This window comes from Rhea pennata, chromosome 3 (genome assembly GCF_028389875.1).
Source record: "Rhea pennata isolate bPtePen1 chromosome 3, bPtePen1.pri, whole genome shotgun sequence".
NCBI classification, from domain to species: domain Eukaryota; kingdom Metazoa; phylum Chordata; class Aves; order Rheiformes; family Rheidae; genus Rhea; species Rhea pennata.
Genome location: NC_084665.1, coordinates 28607468 through 28624965, shown reverse-complemented (window position 1 = coordinate 28624965; position 17498 = coordinate 28607468). Strand labels below are relative to the sequence as shown.

At 37.6% G+C, this 17498-nt stretch overlaps 1 protein-coding gene across 1 annotated transcript in view; it reads right to left on the bottom strand.

Annotated features, from left to right (window-relative positions):
• Positions 1–813: 813 nt before the first annotated feature.
• MTA3 (metastasis associated 1 family member 3) overlaps positions 814–17498 on the bottom strand; it is a 139985-nt gene continuing 123300 nt past the window's right edge. Inside the window, exon 19 of the mRNA XM_062573590.1 lies at positions 814–949. Within this exon, the coding sequence (XP_062429574.1) occupies positions 814–949 (136 nt within the window). The remainder of the gene's footprint in view (positions 950–17498) is intronic.

Here is a 17498-nt window from a genome sequence, read left to right as displayed (position 1 = left end):
TTATTTTCTGATAGGAAAAATTCTATTTCTTCATTTTTTGGGGGGAATGGGGAATGGCATTCTGCTGGTTTTCACTATTCAGAATATAATTCAAGAAAAGCTAAAAATACCCAAAGAAACAGATGGATGCTTGCAAATATACAGACAATGGGACCAGCTCCTACACTAGCAACTAGCCCAGCTGGATGTTCGCTGTCACACAAGATACTTTCCAGCAGATTAACCAAATTTAATATGACCAGTATTTTGAAAACTAGCCACTAATTCTGGGTACTGCCTAGTTCAGTCTAAGTTTCGGAAATGCTGAACTGCTGCTTGTCCTCAGATGAGGCTCCGGATGCTCAGCACTTCAGAAAACCAAAAAGTGACTCAAGCTGACACTGAAAAATCCAAACACCCAAAGTCTGCAGCTGGTTTTGAAAATGTAATCCCTCAAGGCTAAATCCTGCTTTAAAGACACAGCAGTCATCCTGAAAGCTGCATATTTTTGCGTTATTCCACTAGAAGGCATAGACAAATGTGGAAGGCGTTGTACTCTGCATCCATACTCCAGCGTGGTCAGTGCCTGTCCTCTGTGAACGGCCAACTCTAATGACTGGCGATGGGGAGAACAGTAGGACCACTGGAGATCAGCTAGCACAGCTAACCAGAAGCAGACTTTGCAGAGATGGGGGAAAACAAGGGCTCTGTTGGATCCTACCCAGAATACAAAACCCAGCCACAGTCTTTCAAGTACTTGTGGAAGGTCTAGCTGTATCTGCATTAGCAATTAAACATGATTCTGACACAATTATGGTGCTGTTGCGGTTATCTTCAGTGCATGATAGTTTCAGGCTGTGTTTGTGCCTGCCTATTTTTCATGAGAGACTTTGTCTTCGCAATAATTGGAGTACAAGGTGTTCTGGAAGCTCTTTTCAGCTGTGATCTGGTGAACTTCTTACGAATTTTTCTGTATGAAGGGAAAGAAGGAAAGAAGAGAGAGAGAGAGAGACAGCAAAAGAGGTAAATCTCAGTCTCTAACAGAAGGCTACTCAAGAGCCAATATAAAATGTAAACAAATACTCTTACCAGAACAGGAAAGCTAGTTCATGGAAAAGAGAGACTTGTATGCAACAAGAGTGAGCCCTATCCATCAACTGATAACTTGCAGTTGTATTCATCTAGTACATGGTAATTGCTTAGTGAAAAGTGAGTTGGTGGTAGACAATATTTGGACAATAACATTTAATTACATGAACTCTTGGGCCAGAATACTCAAATCGGGAATTCTCACTTGTGATTTCAATACAAGGAGGAAGGAACACAGAAGACTGAACTGCATTAGCACCCAGGTGATTGTGTTGCTTCTATAAAAGTGATGGGCTGGTAGCAATTTTCAGTGGTGTTGTTTGCACTGTCTCTGGACTTTTTGCATTAATGCCTTTCAGGAGTACTAAGTTCACTTTGATTCTAGATATTTGGATTACAAATCAAACATGTTCACTACAGACAGTCATATTGTTCTTACTGCATCTTATAGATCCACTAACAATTAATTCTGAAACAAAAAGCTTCCTCGTGTTCCCATGGATGTCTCCATACTGAAATAAATCAAAAACCATGATGCTGAGTGTACCAAGAGTAGAATAGCAGGAAACACAGAAAGGATGCATTAGAGTATGGCAAGTACCATCATCATGGACAGAGTCCTGCATATTAGATACTGCAGAAAAAAATCACTATTTGCTTAATTCGCTCAGTTCCAAAATCCCAGTTTTCATTTAGATAGTTTTATAAATTACAGAACATATTCTGAGCTAATGGAAATGAATTATAGCAAGCCAGGGCCTCTAAGAATAAGTGAGATGTGGCTTTATAATTCAAGCTTTCCAAGTTGAAAATGTGACCTGATTGAAAACTATATGCTGATGATGTGTCTACCTGCATCAAAGTCCTGAGACAGAGACACAGGAAGTGATTTGTCCCTTTCATTTTAATGGGCTGCTAACTCTGAAACTGAAAAATGGTGGCACGTGACACTGAAGACAGAGAGGTAGTTTAAAATAAACAGAGGCTCTTTTAAGAATTTTGCCATATTGCATATTCAGTTTTCAAATATGTATTTATTGCTAGTTGAGAAATCTCATGGAATATATTCTTACGGTAATTGGGCTACAGAACAGAATATAATAATAATAAAAAAAAAAAGAAAACAAGAAGCCAAAAATAAAGAGAATATTCTGTGCTCTTATTTAGAGATTAAAGGAGTGAAGAAACATCTGTTTTGATAAATATATTGAAAAATTTCAGAAAAGTGTTTGTTTTAGCTACCTGAAGGCAGGATCTCATGAACATCTTATGGCCTGGAACACCAAATTAAGATTTAGAATCGTTTAAAAATAAGCATGACAAAAGAAAAGGAAATGAATCTCCAGAAGGTTATGCTTAGGCTTTTAACATAATCCCATAGAGACCCAAAGTACCCTTTTAGTACTTATTTTACATGAACATCTTAATTTAGGCCAAAGAAATTGGCTTGGACAATAAATTGCAACCAGAATAAGATCATGTAACTTGACTAGTATAAATACATATTTCTCAGATAACAAGACAGCTAAGTTTGCAAATTCATGTTAACAAACAAGAGTTGTTACTCGCACTGATTTTGAAAACGATTATTCCTGCACATACATGCTTACAGGACTGGATCGCTTTTTGATATATGTGTTTGCGAAAGTTTCTATTTATTTAAAGAATTAATGTTGTCACTAATCATTTGAGAGAAGCCCATGGCTTAAAAAAATATATATTTTTTTAGAGTCTGGTAATAGTTTGCCCTTCTGAATTTTTCATATGGCAACTGTCAAAAAGTTCCTACTAAGAAAGCTGCTTGCAACAGACACTAAATGCAAGGACAGTAAAGTATCTTTCTATCATTATTAATTTTCAAAACTAGCATGAAGAAAGGTTAAAAAAGGGGGGAGGAGGTGATCAGCATTACATCAAGCAAACCATTAAAAAAATAATAAATAAAAGATCTTCATTTAGTGTAGATAAAGGTAGCTCTATACAGGCTGTCAGAAGAACTAATCTCATATGCACTCTGGAAAGACAATCCAGCACTTCTATTTAATAGGACTGGGCAAAGCTTCCAGAAATTAGCTTTCTGGGTTATAGCCTTTCAGAAATAAAATTGGAAGAATGGAAATTTCCACTGACTTCATTAAACATGTGATATTTAAACATTTGTTTTCGTAAAAGCTCCAACTGTTCTTTTCGTTGCAAAAATACAAAGGGTGAAGGGAATTGATTCTTTACTCTGAACAATTTAGCATCTAAATATAGTCACACTTTTTAATAGCCACTAATCAGGTCTTATAACCCTTCAGCATTTTTTTTAACACTTGAACAGGTAGGTTGTAATAGTAACTGATGAAAGGCAGGAAATTCAGAGATAAGGTTATCAGTCCATCTTTCACTCAAAACACTTCAACACTGTCTTCCTCCCTCCCTCCTGCAATAGAGTGAATTAAGGGCAGAGTCACCCTTAATGTTCAATTTCCTGTCCCTTTTTCAGTTAATATCAGCCATATGTTTTAAATATTTAGAGCTTTTATTCGGTGGTGGCGAGTAAATGGCTTTAATATCTGTAGCGATGATAACATCATTCGTAGTTGTTATGGAAGAGTAATTGACATTTTCCCCTGCTTTTTCCTTTGATTTTTGTACTAGTGCTTGAAGTGTGATGCGTTAAAGACTTCATTTGAAATGCTAATTAAAAAAGTACTTAAAAGCTTTGGCATTGTATTTCTAGTCCTCCTGAGACCAAAGGTATGAAAATGAACCCAACTTTTAATAGGTGATTGGTATATAAAGCCCACTGTGTTCTTTTCTATGTCAAATATGATGCACTGCTGCTACTGTAGGAATAAGAGTAAAATTCTGCATGTCCCCATGACACTTGAATTAGTGACACCAATAAGACCCCTGGCACCTATTCAGGGAAATATGGAAATGTAGAAAAGCAGCACATGCAGTTTAAGACCTACCTACTCTTTGCAAGTTTTGCGCACAAACTGAAATCTACAGGGTAGAAATAACACTTTTGCTGTTTTGCGTGGCCTTTATGCCGCACTCAAATTTAATCAGGCAAATAATTTCTAAGAACCAATCCTTTCTCAGGAACTAAATGAATTCCATGTAACTGACCATCTGGTGAAGTTAAGCACAAGCCTATATAATCTGTTGTGATATCCAGGTTTCTCAGGAATATGGTAGCTGATAACAAAATTCCTAATTTGTAGAAGCTGACTCAAACATCCCTGCTTTAATTATGTCACACATGAAAAAGCAGCAATTCTTAAGTTTGAATAAAACAAAAGTGACCTTCAGGCGTTGTTTGTAAAGGATGTATTTTTCAAGACTGTTCTAATAACAGTTAAAGGTGTTACTTGTTATAGCTCTGTTGATATTGGCATAACTGTTGCTGCTTCTATATAGAAAATATTGTGCATCAGCCTTGCCTCCCCTGCATGACACCCAGGGTTGTGATGATGAGAGTGACTGTGTTCCACACAGCAACACCTGTGTAAGAAGTAATACGTTATGATAGAAGACTTTTCTCTGACAGATTCATTGCCTCTAAAGACCACAGAAATTTTAGAAGCTGACAAGCCTTGTTGTGAAAACGAATGGAAACAAACTTTCTCCTGTAAAGGGGACCCCCTCACACACCCACTTTTTGGGATGACCATAACTCTTCTAAAATATCAAGGCCCATAAATGTTTTTGATACTCTTATTTCCTCTACAAACATATAAAGAAAGTATTAGAAACTTGGCTATAAACACAATTTTAGGCTGAAGTGCATAATATCATGTTTTATGTTCTACCTACATGATTTTGGTATTTTCACCTCTTCCTCATATTAACACCACTCATACAGCTTTTTTATATTCAAAGAGCTAGTGCTGTGGAAATATCTCATTACTTAACTGTTGCTGATAGCAGCAAAGTATATGAAGAGGTAGGTAGCAAACATAAGGGAGAATTGATTCATCACACAGTCATGGCTGAAATTCCACCTAATATATACACTTGGGTGAAGCAGGATTTGTCATTTGTAAGCAGAAGCTTAAACTTGCCAGTTGTACAAAATGCTGCCACCCTGGGAGAAAGCAAGGTTTGAGGTATTGCTACAGCAAGGTAGCATTTTGCATTTTGGTATAAGTTTTACACAAAACTTGCAACCCAGGTGGCCATTGAGAAAGAAAAAAAAAATCTGCCTTAAGATTCTCTTCTAGAAAAAGATTCGTAAAGTTTTTGCTGCTCCAAGGCAATGGAAATTCTGTGCAACATCAGTTTTGAGTGCAAGGCCAGTTAGCAAAAACAACTATTTAATAAGTAACGAAGATTCCTTGGGGGATATTCACCTTAATTACAGCTCTTCTCTCTGAAGGTTTGTTGTACGCAGAGGTACGCCCTATCCGTTCGGTGGATCAAATTACAAGAGGGGGCACTATCTTAGCTGGCTGGAGATCTTTCTATTAGTTTCAACAGGTGTTTTAATCAAACTGGAAGGCAAAATGTGTGCATGGCTGTGTCTGCTCCAAGAGGATTTAACTGGGATGAACCTACAGCAAAGCTCCTTAGAAACCTGACAGAATAGAGAGAGACTGCATGACTTGCAGCAGTTCCTACATTTTTACCTGCATGGAAGTGAGGAGTGCGAATGCTACATTTCATTAAACTTGCTTGCTTTTTTATTTGGCTTGCTGTTTTAAGACAGCTATTTTCTTTCTCAGGACTCTGACAGGCACGGCACACTGAGGCTAAAACTTATCTATACTCCATTAAACTCTGAATTTATCCTCCAAATTAAAGTAACTTGAAGAAATATTTGGAAGGCAAAAGCAGGTTAACAGTGATAGGCCTTTTAAAAATAAACTCCTTGATGAAATGTTTATTTGCAAAACAAATCTGTAGTGTGTTGGTAAACAACAGCCTACTGGAAAGCAGTTGCCATGAGACACTGTTAGTTGCATTGTAAAACTAGTGCAGACAGCAGCTGGAATGCTGCAATCTCCAGGAGATTCAAGAGGTGCTACTGTAGGCACTCGAGCATCACTTAAATGTTTTAACAGCTGCCTTGTTTTTCTCCCCATAGGAAGGAAACCTTTTCCTTTGCTAATGGTTATCTTCAAATTCGGCATCAATATTTACAGAGCAAAACTATTTTCTGCGACGAAGAATCTGCAGACACACCTGTTTACAGGTTACAATGTCAGAACTTCTTGAAGAGCTTAGTGGAGTATTTTCAAACATTACACCACCTTGAGGGCTTCTCTGGTGCTTCATGTTTCAGAGCAACAGTTTATAGCTATCCTCTCTATGTAGAGCAGTAAATGATATTTTTATTGAATGTTTTCTTTACTGAGAAAAAAAACCCGGGTGTGTTTATAGCACACACTCCTACCTGTTATTGTGTTGTCCTTCACCTGCACTTTGACATGGAACAAGCCCCCTCTCTGTCTCCTTCTACCAGCTGCTGGTTTCTTATCTACTCAAATCACAATCTCTCTGGAGCAGAAACCATCTCTCTGCCTGTGTTTGTACAGTGCCTAGAACAAAGGGGCCCTTACCCACTAGTGTAATGATTTATATCCCATTTTACTGCAAATAACTGGCCTGGCTTTTGGAAAAATTACCTTGTCCAACAGATTTTCCATGCTTGCCTTTTCTCTGAAAATGACATAATTCGTTAACACTTTGAAGTGGTTCAGGATGCTCAGAAAGAAGGAAATAAAGAGATGTAAAGTATTATTCTCAGCATTATTCCTCTTCTTTTAACTGTGTTTTGGTAACTGAGAAAAACTTGTCTTCTAACCTTTAGGACAGCATCTATTTTTAATGCTTCCTATGGCAGTCATCACATGATAGGGTCTAAGTCTTAACAATCAGCAATGAAATTATTCTCACAGTTCATCTGTGAGCTTGGTAATTGCCACCAAGAGTAATTTAGTTAAATTTACGTACTGCAGACAGCTAGGACAAGCCTGATGCAAGAAGGGGTCAGTTTCAGTGCAATACTGACTTGCTCACTTTCCATAGAAACCACCAGCATATCTATGGTGCCCTACAGGATGGATTTTTTTTTTTCTTTTTTTTTTTTTTTTTTTTTTTTTTGGTTTAGCTTGGTTTGGTTTTGGACACCTACTTTGTTAATAAACCCAGACTTTGTATATAAGCCCCCTTTGAACTACTAGTAAATGAAAAGCAACATGAAAGAATTCTAAATTTAATATCTTCATACCTAATCTAATCAGAATCTAATATGTAATACCTAATTCTTCTTATATATTTCTTGCATTCCTGTTTCCTTGTAGCTTTCGTGCGCCTCTTCACTTACTCGTAGTTCAAAAAGACAGTTATTCATTGTGGCTTCAAGGAAGGGACTTCAGAGCAGGGGAGCCCTACAGACAGGCTGAAGTGTCCTGTAGAGCACTGCTTACATTTTACAGAGTAATGTGAAAGAAAATGGAGCAAATACGTATCTGATAATGTGCTAAGTTATTTACCTCTAGCAATGTTTTCCAGCTATCTGCATGGTTCAGTAAAAGGGCACCAAACACAGACATTCACTGTGATGGTCTGCATTATACCTTACCAGCCTTACCTTTCACTCCCTCTACTCACAGACCTTTCGGGGTCTGTATACGTCATGCAACAGCGCATGGCCAAGCTAGCAGTAACCAGCCAGCCCGCCCAACGGGTACTGTGCAGATTTACGGGTTCGTGTCCATAAAGTAGTCTAGCTCCACTTAGATGGGGCAGATAATACTCTCTTTCTTTCAGTTGTGTTATTTTGGGCAAAGTGCTGTAACAAGATAACCATACAGCTGCATACATACTGTCTCTTGGCCTAGAGACTGCTTATTACAGCCAGATTAGTTCTATTTATGCCCAGTTCACTGCTGCTTCCAGTTTCAGAATTCCCACTGATGAAGCCAGCCAATATGTGCCTGACTCCAGTGTACAGATATGTCCAAGTCGCATCTATCCCTACATTAACCTCCACAGACTCATTCCTGGTCCACGCTACCGTGCAATGAAAAAGTTTCCCACTCACTTCCTACAGCTGAACATTTAACACAGGTAGGTACCTCTGGCTTTGGGTCTACCTCCAGCCGTGGTCTCACAGTCTGTTAGCTCAAATCACTGCAAGTGTTGCAGTGCCCTGGCCTCAGTTCATAACTAGCAACAACATCTTTATTTCCTAGCTGTAATAACTTACCACTTCTCTTTCCCTGAGGACAGACAAGAACCTTTATAATTTCAGATATGCTATGTAAAGGGGAGGAAGCGCAGCCAATGGTGAGATATTTTCCCCTTACTCATGCCTCTCCTTAGCATCCATCTCACACTCTTTCTCCCTTCTTTTCCTCTACCAGATCTCCTTCCCATCCTCCTCTGATTTGTGGTAGACACAATTAAAAAATAATTTGCAATGGCTGGTAGGAATGATAGGGCACTATAGGGCTCAACATAGATTAACTAGCTAAAGATTTGCACTGCTACTTGAGCAGAGCTTTATTTTCACATCAGTGATACTGTCTCACTTTACACACTATTCAGCAATGACTACTGTATTGACATACACGAAGCTACATTTCACAAGAGCAGAGTCTTTTTCCTTGGAGAAGGGAGAAAGGCCTGTCTGTGGTGTCATGACATTTGACCACAGCATCCAGCTTAGCAGAGATGATTAGAATTAATAAAACCTAGCAAAATTCAGTAGAAGGAATGAGTAAAAAGTGAATTATTCATATGCTTTACAGCAGAACAATGGCTTTGACAGACTTGTAACCTGAGCTATGGGAGAGCTGCTTTTCACCTTATCTGAACTCAATTAGCCTCTCCTTAGTTACGGTTGGCTTCCAGACATTTTAAGACATGAATCCTGCTCTGTTAAAGAAAAAGCTGCTTAACATCTCTTCTCCATCAACACACGCACAAAATCACAGCAAATTTGCCAATACATAGCACTCTGGGAATCCAAGGAGCCAGAAAGCCTTCTGCAGCTCACATGTACAAATGCCAGATGATCTCAAAACAACCCTTCTATTCCAACGAGTTATGTCAGCAGAATGTGGGTGAATTCCCACACTACATAACTCTGTACCTTACCTATAGGAATTTTCATTACCATTCACTTATTTTTCAGAAGACTGGTCCTTCTGTATATATACTGATCAAACATCATCCACTATTAGATGAAAATATTACCTACATGGCAGTATACATTCTTTTTCCTGAGACAGGCAAGAAAATGGAGAGAAGATGCTTCAGAAGAAGCTGACAGCAGAACACAATTCAACAGTTTCAACTATTCCCCAAACATCTTGCATATTAGTTCAAAATTCCAGTGTTATTCCAAACATTCGAAGATCCAAACAATCCAAGGATCCAGAATATGCAGCTCCTGATTTATTCCCTCATGCTGCAAGTACTCAATACCATCTCCTCATGAGCATTAAATACCATATTGACCATTTTCAACAATAGTGTTTTCTACTAAATATGCTTATCTAAATCCCAGGAGACAGAAAATCTTAACCAACTAGTCTCAGCATTCTGATAAAGATTCAGAAAGATTTTTTGTTGGTTTCAATGATGTGGACACATTTGACTTCTAGTAGGTTCTTCAAGTAAGGTACACACTGGCCAAGTGTGTTGGTGACAAAGGGACTAGCAGGTTATTCCCAAAGGTGGAAGAAAGCTCACAATTACATAGCTTGCTTAAAACAAAACAAAGCAAATTCTAAACACAGAAATTAAATAATATTTTACATTCAATATTTAATATCCTGAAGTTTGATTACTTCAGGATAGGTGTCATCTACGGTTTTGGCCTGAACACTGTGTTTACAATGTTATAGCTTATAATACTACCAATGGCTCAAGAAAATTGACAGTATTTTCTCTTTATCAATAATGCATATACTTTTCCTGGAATAATGTATTTTAGAATAGAGTATTTTTGGATGAGGTTCTTGGCATTCTGGCTACTTACTATTAAGCAAGAATGGAAAATCAAAATCAAAATCAATCTTTCTTACCAGAAAGAGATGGAGAACAAAGGTTTCCTTTACAAAACTGTCCTTAAGGCCCCTACTCCACAGCACCACTCTCTTGCATAATTAATATTTACTTTATATATAGAAACTTCTGTGCAGAATATGGACTGGAAATCTGCACTGTGGCATCAGTAGAGGAAGGTTTGACAACAGAATGATTTGATACACTAAATAGTACAGTCATCTTCATTTCAAAGATCAGGTATTTTTTCTAATATTCAAAATATTGAAAGTCTAAGTTCACTTTCTGACACTTTGGCTGCTCTCCACTCTTCATTTCAGTAGCTCATAGTGTATGCTGGACTGCTTAATTAAAAACTGCACAATATGCTTGGAGGTAGGTAATACATTACAGTAGTAATGTATTAGTAATACAATGCATTAGTATTATGCAAGCTTACAGAAAAAAAAGTGGAGCTTCTCAGAGATTGAATAACTTGTCCAGTGTCTCAGAGCATGCAACAGAGGCAAGGAAAGAGATTCAAAGTCCAGATCTGTGCGTTTACCTCTAGCATATCCCTTCTATTGTATTTTGTCAGGTAAATATTTTAGCTGCTATCCATAGCACAAGTAATAAAACTAGTCTTCAGCATCTCCTTAATTGTGTGACAGGAACAGATATTTATCTTTATGATTGACTTTCACTGTCTCAGACATTATGTTCTCTTTGGTATTTTACATTTAAAATCCATACGCAGTTACTTATGGAAATCTTTTCACAAAAGACAGACCAACTACCATTTGTTTTTAGCAGCCTCATTTACATTAATAGCATAGGGTTGTGCCTTTAAAAAATGTTATTGCATTAAAAAGTCCTCTCAGATAAAAAATACAAAAGAAAAAATGGTTAAATATAAACACTAAAACATAAGACTAGCTCAGAATTAAGTCCTCTAGTGATAATTTTAAATTAAGAACCTAAAAAAGACAGACAGCTTGTAAATTAAAGTTAGAGTTCAGGTCTGTGTGAATTTTAAGACTGAATTTCACCGCTATTGTATTTCCAGCCTATTCATCACAGTATGGTCTTATCTTCTTTGGCATTTAATTGCAACAACAGTGTGTTCGGCACAGGACTTACCTAGTTCCTATATTTACATGCAAATTATTGAGACATATTTCTCTGCCTTCAAATAAATAATTCTTAATTATTATTGTTCACATGGTACAGAAATTTTAAAAAGGAAAAAATACCGATATTTTGCAGTGTTTGAGGGTTTCAATCATAAATAGCTAAGATTTAATGTGATAAGTTTCTATGCCACATAGGAATAATGGGAGGAGATTAATTTTACTCCTGAACTAGTGTTATACCATACTTTGCTCTAGATAACATCTGTATAATTATCTAGAGAATTACCCTTTTCTTTGATACCTCAAAATGACAGGTAACTACACTTTTCTGATAATTTAACATTTTTGTCATTATCTTGTACATTTCCCAAGACCTTTAATAGAGAAATTGGCTTCACATACACAGGTGTAAAAATTTCTTCTTTTTCAGAAACAAATTGCTTTTAACTTCCACAGTAGAAGACAACCAAGTATTACAAGAGGACGCATTATCACTGGGGATCTGTATTTTGAGGAAAAGGTCAGCAGCAAGCTAACAAAAAGCTCAACCTTAAGACTTTTAGTTAAAACATCCAGTAAAGAGGATTGGGTTCACCTTCATCAAATCCTTCGCACAAACACAGAAGATAGCTTCTGAAGAAAAACCTTTTGAAGTGGCCAACCATACTGCAGGAAATTCAAAGTTTGTCGACTACTAATAAGAAAACAGGTTAAAAGAATTGTGTGACATCCTAATTTAACACCTGACATATCAAGTATATTACTGACTTTCTGACATACTCTAGCTGACTGACTGAACTCAGTGGGAGTTAAACATGCGTTTAAAAGCTTTGCTGAATTGTACCTGGAATGTCTAACTGAGTGAGGTTTCTGGAAAAGTTAAGTATTTATAAAGGAGCTTCTTCCACCAGCATCTGTGTTTAAGACAAAGCTTAATGCATTTATCATCCTCACTGTGTTTCCTTTAAGTCTGAATTTATTTTTTGCAAGTTTCCGGTGACAATAAAATTTTGCAAATAGTCTCATTTCAGAAATTACATTTCCCTTCTCAAATGGCTACCTCTGTAGTTGCTGTCTGAATGTGAAATGACTTGTCAAAGAAAGCAGAGATGATTGCAAATGGTCAAGTAACAGAGCTGAATGTGTCAGCGCTCTTTAGCCCGGTCACATGAACTAATCACATCCAGGCTCCAAGTAATTGTAAAATATACTTTGGTATCTAAGGCACCATACAACAGTCTGCATATCTGAGTTTCTGCTTACAACAGGAGAATCCTACAAGACCACTTTGCAGGATTCAGCTGTGTGACTTTTTAGGCACCAGTAACTAGGTCATTTGCAACCATCTGTTCTTACCTTTAGTCTCATAGCTGTCATTATAGAAGCTGTGAACTAATTAATTTTCACCTGCTACTGAGTGAGGACACTCCTCAAGCTAACAAATCAACCAGGTTCAGCATGTAGCTTCTGAACTCCTGCGGACTGCATTTCCCTGAGATTTTATTACCAGTAAAGGTAAGAAGTGCTCTTTGAAAGAAGACTGTACTATAAGACTTCTGACGTGTTTTGTGTACAGCAGTCCTCTGAAAGAATCGAGTATTATTAATCTGACTCTTCAGACAGGGAATGGAGGCACATAAAGAATTACCCTAAATCTTCAAAAAAAGAAAGTATTATTGTTCATTTTGATATGAGGAGTTAGGCCTTTGAGATATGGAATTAAAAGCTCTACCTGAGGTCTCACAGGAATCTGTGACAGAGCAGGAAACTGGATTGAGTTTTCCCAAGTGCTTATCTATCTAGCTTATTGTGTAGCTTCTCTTACTACATAGCTTCAAATAGGGTGAGTAGCTTGGCACTGGAACTGCATCTTAAGCTACAAGAAGATTAATACATAGCTCCAAAGCAAAATGGTTGTATTTCATTTGTTCTGGAGACTGAAAAAGCAAAATTCCTATCATCATCTACACTCTAATCCTACTAGCTCTAACCAATGGTATAACTTATCCTGAACTCTTTGTCAAAACATTAAATTAGAGTAGGTGAAATGCTGCTGTTCTGGGTTTGTTTTTCAAGTATATACCTGTTATTATTTTTATATGTTTAAAAAAAGAAAAAGATCTTGCATGTCCTTCAACTCAGGTTGATTTTATTTTCAAGAAATGATCCTGCTTGTAAAATATAATAACCTTTAGCATTATCATAGCAGTGTTACTTTCATTTAGTAATTGTGTGAAAGGAGCCAAAGGAGAAACACAAGTACATGATTAGCAAAAGAAAACAGATACAGGTCCATGAAAACTACTCAATGAAGAACAAATGGCAAGAGATTATGAAGTAGTTTCTGTACTGCTGGTTGTGATTCTGTATCACAGTACATCAGTTAGAGCTCAGGGAAGAATTACAATTTATAAAGTATGAACAATGCGTGGCATTCATGAGCAGTCCGCACTAAATAATAAAGTCAAAATAACAGCCCACAGTAACTATTAGAATATGTATTTTCACTCTGATAAGTATATAACATTTCTAACCCAGTTAGCCAAGTGGGCTGCTCCTAAATTGGAGCAAGGAGAGTTCCTCCCAAAATTTCCAATCTGCAGTATTGTCACAGTGACTGGAAATGATTGTGAGCTGAACTGTACTCAGCTGTAGCCAATGAATGAGATATTTATAATCCTATCAGTGAGGATTAGACCTATTTCTAAGGGATACATTGTAATTCTATAATCCTGCTTTTCAACATGTATGACAACTATATAATACAGCAAAAGTAAAGGAACCAGAAAAGTACATCCTCAGAGACTTTTTTTTTTTTTTTTTTTTTTTTTTTTTTTTTTTGATTAGAGGGTAGTAGTTGGTGTATAACATACTCAAGCTTGCAACTGATTCTCCAAGAGTGCAGCCGTGCATCTTCATGCAAGTTCATTACAGGGTAAGGGTCTAATGGCCAGTTCCATGCAAATAAAGAATGAAAATGCACTATGCCCTGAATCCAAGTACAGTGAAGTTCAAAAACAGGATTAAAATTCAAATCAAATTCCCTCATTTTTGTGAAAAGTGGAGGTCATCTCTGAGTGTATGTTAAAAACACTACTTTGGTGCACAATTTTTTGTGCTTAGTTGAGCACAAATTATAAAAGAAACGTGATGATGAGCATTTCTGTGATATGAAATTGTATTTGTGAAGCAAAAGAAGAAACAGTAATTACCTCTGGAATTTTGACTTTGATCCACACCTGCATCTATGCTCTGTAATATGGACCCTACTTAGTGGGGCCTTACTCCTCCAATTTCTCCTTTTCTCCCAGCAACACGCTGCATGTGGTAACTCAAACACTGGAGCTGACTTCATCTAAGCATAGACTAAAACACACGCAGGAGAGAAAAGGGGCAATGGCAGCATATACATCACCATTAATGTTGGTAATACTTATCAGAGTTTGATTTGCCTGATTTAAGTTTGCTTTTAAAGGGGCAGGTTAGGGTTTACACTGACACAGCTAAGGACATTAGTGGTGTATGTAGGAGCACAGAAAAGGGCTATCAGCTTTGGAATTAGTCTCTCCCAATTCTGCAAGAGAACCAGACCACACATGACAAAGCAAGACTCAACGTTTTGCCAAAGTTAGCATATCAGCCTCACACACTCTTTGTTTCTCAACATGCAACTTTGGTTTTAAGCTTCTTGTGTGTGCTAGGAGACATGCATAAATAAAAAGTGGTATCAGATAACTTTATCATTGCAATTGTAAATTCCTTACATAGTATCTCAGCAAACCAAGGGAAGCTTTTTATTTTGGAGAAAGAACGTTATGTGAAGATAGGAAAACTGCCGATATAATGCTGCCTCAGGGATGCATGATTTTATCAGCAAAAAGGAAGCAATGTCTGCTGTTAACAACTGAAGATCATGTTCTCATTTTAACATTTGTAGTTAACTCATTCCCAATGGAGTTGCACTTACCGTGAGAAGATTTCTAACTGCTTCAGCACTGAAAGGAAACAAGCATCGAGTCATTCAACAGTAGTTCTATATGCAAATATGCTTTTTGGCCCATGAAGGGAAAGCATATGGAATCTGCTGCTATAACCCATTCAGTCAAAATTTCCATATATTTCTTATAATGCAAATGCTGGAAAAAAAAATCATTTTCCACACAATGTCTTAGGTGCTCCTAAACAAGTGTGACCATTAGCATGCACATATTCTTTTATAGACAAAGCACGCGCATAGGAACTGTATGCACACTGCATACCTAGAATTGTGAAGTAAAGTTTTAACCAGCAGACACATTTTCCATGATAACCAACAATTATATTACTAATTTTATTCATAAATTATGATTATGTCCTGTATAATTTAACAGATATTAAGCTGATATATTACATTTTTATTAAACGGCTGGATACCATAATATGAATGGTCCTATTTATTCCATTATTATTTAAGTCCCAGAACGGTAATACAATATGAAGAATCCAATATCATATAACATAATTATTTCATCACTAACCTCCAACAGGATCTACAATAGAATCTGCATTATAGCAGATTTCAATGAAGGAGGAATAAAACCCGAAAAGTGTTTTTATAGCCCAAGTGATTTAGTACAATGTCTCTGAACAAAATTCTTTTATAGTTATGAGGCTTCTGGTTGATCCTAAAGCATATACATAGCACTAGAAGAATCCTAGCAGCTAATATCTAGATATATTAAAAAAATAAGGGGGCTCCCTTGCTAAATAGTGATAGGCATAAGGCTCTCTAAAAAGTGATTTTTCGATGAATTGTGTAAACAGACTTTGCACTTTAGAATAAAATACTGAGCAAGCTATTTCACAGTAAGGATTTGAATTTCGTTCAAAAAGAGTAAGAAAAGAGAACTATGCAAAAAATGTTAAATTCAGCAAAGTTTAACACAAAATTACAATGTAACGTCAAGCTAAGTGTTCCTGAAGTGTCACCTGTTCTTCTGAGGAAAACCAACCCCTGCCCTGATCCTGCGACTGACTGCTGGTGTTGGAACCCCAAGTGAGCTGGACTCGTGCAGGTGCCAGGAAGGTTTTTGGATGGAGCATCTTTGGGTTGGCTAGCACAAAATAGACTAGCACTGCATTTAGTTTAGCGGCCATAGTATTATATTATTTTCTCAGATAATACGGACCAATTAACATAGCATGATTATTTTTTAGCTAAACATCTGAAAAGAATTTACCCTCCAAACTGCCTTCCTGCTATTTTATAGAAACACTCATCACAAACTAATTCATTCTACAAACAAAAATGTTTTCGGGTAGAGAAATTAAAATTATTATCTGTTATTGCAAACAAAACATTATATCCAAAAAATATTTTTCATTTTGTAGACTGTAATTAGCATGTCTTTTTTATGCATATTTTAATAAATAAATATACATTATAAAATAGATGGGATCCTGAGGCAGCATGATACGTAAACATGTGCTTCAAAGCACAAGCTAGTACCTTGACTTGAATGGGACGATTACTCCTGAGCTGAGTGTTCAGCACAAATTTAAACACCTAACAGCTGCAAACTGGCAGCAATTTCTTCTCAAGCTGTGACAGGGGTGGATAAATTGTGTTTTGCTTCCTCAAAGCCCCCTCCTGCCCAGGTATCTCTTCCCCCTGCTGTCATGCTGCAGTCAAGCTTGCCACGGCCACACGCGGCTACGTGTGCTCCTAGCAAAGGAGGGGTTGACTTCTTGTCATTTCAGGAACGTAAGGGGCTCATGCCTACTCCTTCCTCTTCCCCCTCTCAGTTGTCATCGTGGGCATAGGGACACTCCCAACAGCCGGACCGGGAGGTGCTTTCCACTGTAACGGCTGGAGGCACGTGAGAGCTGAGAGGAGAGCTCTTCCAAATGACCTTGGAACAGGAGTAGAGGGAATCAAAGGTTAAAGGAAAAGGTAAGAAAGGAGAGTGTACCCCCGGGGTTGGGAAGGAATCAGCTGGGATCGGTTGGGAAAAAAAGAAAAGACCTGTGGGAGAGAAGGAACAGATCCTGCGTGAAAGGGTGTTTCAAGGGATAAAGAGTCGCTGCCTCCCTTCAGTTGCAGTTTTGAAGATGAGTACGAATGAGGCACTGTTACTCCTTGTGCGTTGCTATCACAGAAGGAAGAAGCACGCACGTGCACTTGCACTGACCTACAGTCTTGTCAGACTGGGGGAGGTCGCAATGGGGCTGCTCAACCACTGCGTGTCCCTGAACGTTCCCTGCTGCACTGCTCTCAGCACGGGCCCACGGGCCCGTTTTTAAAACCTCCTCCTTCTCTGAGGGCTGTCG